A 7,142-nucleotide genomic window follows, 5' to 3' on the forward strand; every position below is an offset into this window, starting at 1 on the left:
TCTTTGTTGGTCTCTAAGCTCCTCCATCAATGCCGATGCCGATACAACTAAAAAGAAGTTTTAGCCATAGTTCCATCTTAGTCATGGAGATGGCCTTGGTTTGTGAAATTTCCCGCCTTGTTGCTTCTAACGCTCCTTTCACGTATTAGACTCTTTTTGCCTCCATTCCGACGATATATTACTAACTTTTATTCCTTTCTTGTAGATGAACATCGGCTGAACAGCGGGAAGCTTTGCCTCATCATCCTTACTTGTATAGCTGAGGTGGGTCACGGTTTCTTTACTCACATCAGGATCATGTACAATTATTGTTGCAGCTTTTTTTCTTTCTGTTTTCGGTCAGTTTGGACGCACGTGAGCTGATTATATCTTGCATTTTTTTTCCAGCTTTGGTACCACTGCTTAGGCTGGGCACCACACTGCAAATAACAATAACAAACAGATCCCTGGTTCATCTTAGGCCTCTTTACACCTATTCATAATAAAGTCGTAATTTGTTAATGGTCTGTGCTGTCTGTAAACAATGTAGTATGCGCTGAAATTCCCCTTTATCCACATCATACATCATTAATATTTCCAGATAGCGAAGGTGCAATGTTTTGCAGAAAGTATCTTAAGGAGTTGGCTGGTTGAGAGCAGCTAAAAATACATTTGCTTATGAAAGCACAAAATGAAATTCCGGAATCTAAAAGCTAATGAGTTGGAGCGAGCCAATGGAACAAGGCAATGCGTCAAAGTTAATTAGTCTTTAAGATTGGACACAAAAAGCAATGTCTCTTGTAAATTCTACTAAATAGTGGGTGGCACAGAGCCAATAAAGCATCACATATCCAGAATTTATAAGCGTTTTATTTCACGCCGTGCATTTTAATGCCAGTGTAATTTTGCTGCTCTCTTCAACGTTCAGCTGCTTTGCAAAGAAGACAGATTTTCTCTGTGTACAATAAAGGACAATCGCTCGAGTAGAAAATACTCGCATGGGCCTCTTTTGTCTTTGCAAAGTGGAGGTTAAAAAATAGTTGCACTTTTAGGCACTGTGCATTTATTATTTTTGCCCCTGTCAGCTGAGCTAAACGAACCCACCCTTCCCCTTCGCAGATCTAAACACAGCCAGCTGTACCCGCCCCCTCCCCCATCCGTTCCACCAGTCAGCGCTGGAGGATCGGACAGGGGAGGGGGGGGGATCGCTTCAGGGAGCCGTGAATGACTGTCGCGGCTCTCTGCAGGGACAGGATCGAGAAGTGAGTGAGCGAGCGACGGTATGTGTTCCCTCACTTCCCGATCTATTGAGCCGACGTGTGACAGTTTCATTGTCACACGTCGGCTCGAACTATGAGGTTGAGTGATTTTCACTCACCTCATAGTTTGCCTTTAAACGCACTTTTGTAGGATCCAATCTGGCGGCATACCATGCAGGAGGTCTTACTATAATCCGCTTTGTTAGATCTGATATGGTGACATACCTAAATGAACCTGCCGCAGCAATGAGATGGTTTCAACTATGAGCTACTTATAATTGTGCACATGTCTGTATCTCTAATAAAGGTGACATACAGCCTTTACAATTTCATCCCACAGTGTCAGGATCCAGAGCACCCCCAGGTGGTGCTGGAGCCATGTCCTGCAGTTCCTGTGCTCGCCTGCGGGTGTCTCCAGCAGCCAGGGACTGTAAGGAACCTGCAGCTCCAGTACTCACCTGCGGGTGTGCCCCAGCTGTGACTGATCATCCCATCACCTGGTGCTTCCTGGGAGGGTATTTAGGCCCTACCTGCAGTCCGGAAGCTGGCTCAGTATTTGTGTCGCCTGCACTTGACTGATTCCCATAAACCTGAAACCCTGCTTCCTGAACCTTGCTTCCTATCTGAAAACCTGTCACCGACCCGGCTTGTTACCCGACCACTCTCCGTTGAATCCTGTTCCTGTACCGCGCAGCCCTCCTGTTAACGACTCGGCTTGTACCTGACCACTCTTCTGGTATCCCGAGGCCTGCTGTACATCTGCAGGCCTGTTGCCCCTCTTTGTTGGGTTTGTAGTTTTGTTGATGTGGAACCAATAAACTGTGTGCATAGAACCCTATCCTGTGTGGGCATATTAATTTGGTCATCCTGCGTGGGTACCTGCATGAGGTGTGAGGACGCCTGTGCATGGTACCCTGACACACAGCTTCCGACAGCATCCACGGCGCCAGTAATGTATCACAAATGCCCGAGCATGTAATAAAAAGTAATCCACGGACCAGTGCAGGGCAATATGGCTCATTAAAAAAGAGCAGAGAAATCTTCTATAGTGTAGCAAACAATTCTTATATAAAAACATGTAGTAAAAAAAACAAACAACTCAAATGGCTGAGAACACTGGAATAAATAGTATATGAATTGTCAGCGGCCACATAAGCTGTTCCTATATGCACATGGGTGCTGACACTTCCAACAAAGTGCCGTCACCTTTAAGCTCGAAGCTTTTCATCCAAAAGTGTATTTCATGTACTGTATCTATATTCCGATATACTAATATAGCCGATTTATAGCGGCTCCTGCGATTTTTACTTTTCTCATATCAGTTCCTTTCCGGCCATATCACAGTGACTACAGCCCCTTATGACACATACACAGCTTTGATTCCTCCATACGGGTATATCGTGCTTTAATAAGCTGTACCATCCCAGCACAATGTCACAGCTAAGGTGTCTGCCCTCACATTCATAAGTCATGGTGACCGCTGCGATCCGGGAAAGCGCATGACATCAATCGTGGCTTCTTGTATTGATTTTCGCCCTGTTTTTTTTTTTTTGTTTGTTTTTTTGTTGTTTTTTTTTTTAGACGCTGCTGTCAATCTTTTCAGGCAGGAGCGTGTTTTATTTACAATAAATTTTAAAGTGAAGTGTGAACAGAGGATCTTTCCCTCAACAAATCTTTTGTACGTAATACAGTCAGGGAAAAAAAGTTTATTTTTTTTCCTTACCTTTAAAATGCTTAAAGGAGAACTATGAGGTGAGTGCTTTTCACTCACCTCATAGTTCTAGCCGACCTGTGACAATGAGACTGTCACAGGTCGGCTCAGTAGATCGGGAGGTGAGCGAACACATACCGGCATTCGCTCACTTCTCGATCCTGTCACGGCTCTCTTCCGTGACAGGATAGGGGCTGGATTCCCCCCTCCCCGCTCCAATCCGCCAGCGCTCACTCGCGGAACGGACGGGGGAGGGGCCGGGCACGGCTGGCTCTGCCTCTAGATAGGCAGAGCCAGCTGTCACTCACGCAGCTGGGCGGATCCAGACATAATTGTCGGGATCCGCTTCAGCTGCGGCGTCTCAGTATCCCGCTAGCTGTAGCTTGCGGTATACTGAGCCTAGGGTGACGGGAGGACGCTAGTTTGTGTCCTCCTGTTACCCTAAGGAGAACTATGGGGAAAAGCCCTAACCCCATAGTTCTTTAATCTTTATTTCAGCAGCAGACCTTACAAGTATACTGGTAAAGGAACACCTTGTTCATTTCTGTAGAGCAGCCATGTCCTCTTCTCCTCCCCATTAGCTGTGGTTTGCAGTTGATTCTTTGCGTTCCCTCAGAGGATACGAAATGTTCCCGCATATTGTTGTTGATGTGGATTGCAGTAACTGCAGTTAATGGTTTTTACTTCTCATGTGTCTGCACAGGACCAATATGTCAATGCCTTTCTGCACGACGACAACATGAACTTCCGCGTGAACCTCCACAGAATGGTTAGTGCGATCTCTGTCGAATCTGTACACGTACACTAGCAATAAATATTTGTCAGTTATGAACAGACAAACATCGGGCCCTCCAAAAGACAAATATCTGTAATGTTTCTATACCCTGTGAAGTTTTCGAAACCCTTTATAACAAGTGGTATATGTGGACAGTGAGTATACATTTCTTGTAATTCCCTGGCTAATCAGTAGGGATTTTAAAGTGCCAAACTAGACCTGTCCCAGCACAGGAGTGTGATTTCAGTGCCTCTGTTGTGAAGTTTGAAGATTTAATTTCTCCACAATGCCTGCAGCTACAGAGGTCACTGAGGCCTTGTTTTTGTAGTGCATGGTAAAAATATACAAATACTCCAAAGCAACCCTGTCGCTATAGGAAAGTTATTTAAGCAAGTCATACCTGTAATGGAAGACTGTACATACTTAAATATCTGGCTGCTCCTGCCGCCAAACGCTGATCTGGTTCTGTGTTGAAGGGGAATGTTTGTTACTGTACCAAGGGCTAAGTCTAGAGGTCCTACTGCCACATAAAGAGGTTGGCAACATTGTCTGCAGCCTCCACCCTTTAGATGCATGCTAGCCATTTATCATGGATAAAATTAAAGCTGCCCATAGGTTTTGAGAACTTTAGGGGAAAGTGGAAGTGAGGAGCTGGCTACGGATCCCCAACATGATGGGAATAAGGGCTTTTAATGAAGCCACATGGCTTGTGTTCAGCGGCTCTCCACAAAGCAGGAAGGTTGGGGGTCACCTGACTTGAAAAGAAGCTTATGTGTATATAAACCAACGGTGCCATACAGAGGTTCTAAGAGCCCAAAAAGTTTTTCATTTGTTCTTCTAACAATAACCAGGACAATAGTGGCAGCCAACATGTTTGGGGGCCATTAATCCTCCTATATCAGAATATAGCTCCTGGGTGATTCAGTCTATACTCAGAGATTGATTCAAAGGATGGTTGCCTATGTCTGCAGCAGAGCAACATGCTCTATTCTGGGTCCAGTTTAATTTTTTTGATAAGTGTTTAAAGAAGAACTCCGGGTATAATAAAACCAATGGGGCTACCCCTGCATTGCAAGGGTTAACTGCCAGTTTTGGTCTAGGGATGATAGTAAAGAAGGGAAACATCTGCTTATTTGCATTATCTTACTATCTGTGATCTAAATCTTTGCAGCCAATGAGGCATCGGAAAAAGCCAGCCGACAAGAATGTACCGAGCAGACCGTTGGTGTGTACTCTGCTGGGTGAGTTACACCAATATATCATATTCTTTTATTGCATGTTGTCAGTTTCTTTCTCTAAATGTATGAAAGGGTAAATGTGTAGACCTGAAGCGTCTCATCGTGATATAATAGTCCAGATATGAGTTCATTCCAATGACAGGCGGCTTTAAAAATTAGGTAGACACTGTTAGGCTGAATGACGTGTTGGTTGCATACATTTCCCAGCACAAATCTTTCTCAGTGGGTTGCTGGATGTGCAGGGAGGGTAGTCTCACGTCTCCTGATTTTTCTTGATTTCCTGTCCCAATCACAAGGGCTCAGTGAGACAGGAAGTAATGGGAAATCTTTCCAATGGAGACAGAAATAAAAGCAAAAATGCAACTTTAGTAGAGTAGAGAAACATCTGAGATGTTTATTGCTCAAAAGCAAACCTGTACTTTCCTCATGCAGAGCAAAGCCACAGGCCTATTGGTGTACAATTCCACAGTGGTCTACAGACCTCAGATGGTGGCATATCAATCCTGCAGTGGTCTACAGACCTCAGATGGTGGCATATTATCATCCTACAGTGGTCTACAGACCTCAGATGGTGGCATATTATCATCCTACAGTGGTCTACAGACCTCAGATGGTGGAATATTATCATTCTACAGTGGTCTCCAGACCTCAGATGGTGGCATATAATCCTACAGTGGTCTACAGACCTCAGATGGTGGCATTATAATCCTACAGTGATCTACAGACCTCAGATGGTGGCATATTATCCTCCTACAGTGGTGTGCAGACCTCAGATGGTGGTATATTATCCTACAGTGGTCTACAGACTTCAGATGGTGGCATATTATCCTCCTACTGTGGTCTACAGAACAGATGGTGGCATATAATCCTACATTGGTCTACAGATCTCAGATGGTGGCCTACAGACCTCGTTTGGTGGCCCATAGACTTCAGATAGTGGGGTACAAACTTACAGTGGCTTGTAGACCTTAGATGTGTTGGCCTAGAGATTTCAGATGGCCTGGTATGTCTTACAAATGAACATCTTGCAATCACACTGGTCAAACGTGCATATTTGGCCAGTGGAGGGAGAAGCACTCGGCTGCCAGCTTATCTCAGGAGAAAACAACCATCCCAACCCACCACTTTTATCTGCATAGAATACTTGGTGTTGGGATGCCTATTGAGTTGGTGTTGGGATGCCTATTGAGTTGAGGTAGGCCCTAAAAATTTAAGAACATTGCCCATTAACCACAACTGGCTGGCTTGGGTGAGCGTTCTCTGTTCACATTGCAGCTCACTGCTCTTAGGCAGAAGCACGGCAGTCTTAAGATTTTTCAGGCAGCTTCAGAAACAAAATGTAGATACCGGATCTTATAGGTAATTACAATGATAAAAGGCTGAGGTCGTTGCAAAATACGATAGAGATCTAAAGCAGTGCATGAGCAAGTAGGAAGCATCTGTAGCCTTTTCATGTTCTAGGGCAGAAAGGTGGAGAATCTCTTTAGGTTCGCCTTGTAGGGCTTATCTGTAATGAGCTCGTCATTCAGAGAAACACAGGCAGCCCCGGTCCTCTTATGATTATTTTTAGCAGCTTCCGTTGCCATGGTAATCCCCTATCCTTTTCCACACTGATGAAAGCCCGGAATTTAGAGCTGTAATCCTGTCCTTTTGATTTGTCTTCATTCATTCGAGTAAATCAGAGCGGAGAACCATAGGTATTACCGCCAGGATAGTAAGCCCACCCCAGTGTGCCCTGCTACGGATGGTGCCGGTGACCTGCTTTAATGGCAGTTATTAAAGAATGTGGGGGGAGGAGGAGGGTGGCAGTGATCGGTGTCAGACACTCATTCCCTGCTCTCTTTCAGATCTGATGGTGGAATTCATAGTAACCCACATGATGAAGGAGTTTCCGATGGATCTCTATATGTAAGTTGCAATGAGACATGGTCAGATATTGTGAAGGCTTTAAAAAGGACAATGGTGCACTTGGGGATATCATGTCAAGATGGGATGGCACTGAAAGCGTTATCAAACCCTCCATAGAAAAACGTAGCAACATACCTTACCACTTCATTGTTTTTTGTCTCTTTCTTATGTGCAGTGCCTATGGGGCGGCTCCTTTACCTTGCATGGGCTCTCCCAGCGTTGCCACTTTGACGTGCTCTATGGCATTATAACCTTGCTATATTCGGGGGGGG

At 44.9% G+C, this 7,142-nt stretch overlaps 1 protein-coding gene across 1 annotated transcript in view; it reads left to right on the forward strand.

Annotated features, from left to right (window-relative positions):
* Positions 1-7,142, forward strand: part of CUNH10orf76 (chromosome unknown C10orf76 homolog) — a 92,023-nt gene that overhangs the window by 26,944 nt on the left and 57,937 nt on the right. The window contains exons 16-19 of the mRNA XM_018553190.1: positions 206-264; positions 3,653-3,718; positions 4,896-4,965; positions 6,810-6,870. Coding sequence (XP_018408692.1) covers positions 206-264; positions 3,653-3,718; positions 4,896-4,965; positions 6,810-6,870 — 256 coding nt within the window. The remainder of the gene's footprint in view (positions 1-205; positions 265-3,652; positions 3,719-4,895; positions 4,966-6,809; positions 6,871-7,142) is intronic.

This window comes from Nanorana parkeri, unplaced genomic scaffold (assembly GCF_000935625.1).
Source record: "Nanorana parkeri isolate BGI_ZX_2015 unplaced genomic scaffold, ASM93562v1 scaffold113, whole genome shotgun sequence".
Taxonomy (NCBI): domain Eukaryota; kingdom Metazoa; phylum Chordata; class Amphibia; order Anura; family Dicroglossidae; genus Nanorana; species Nanorana parkeri.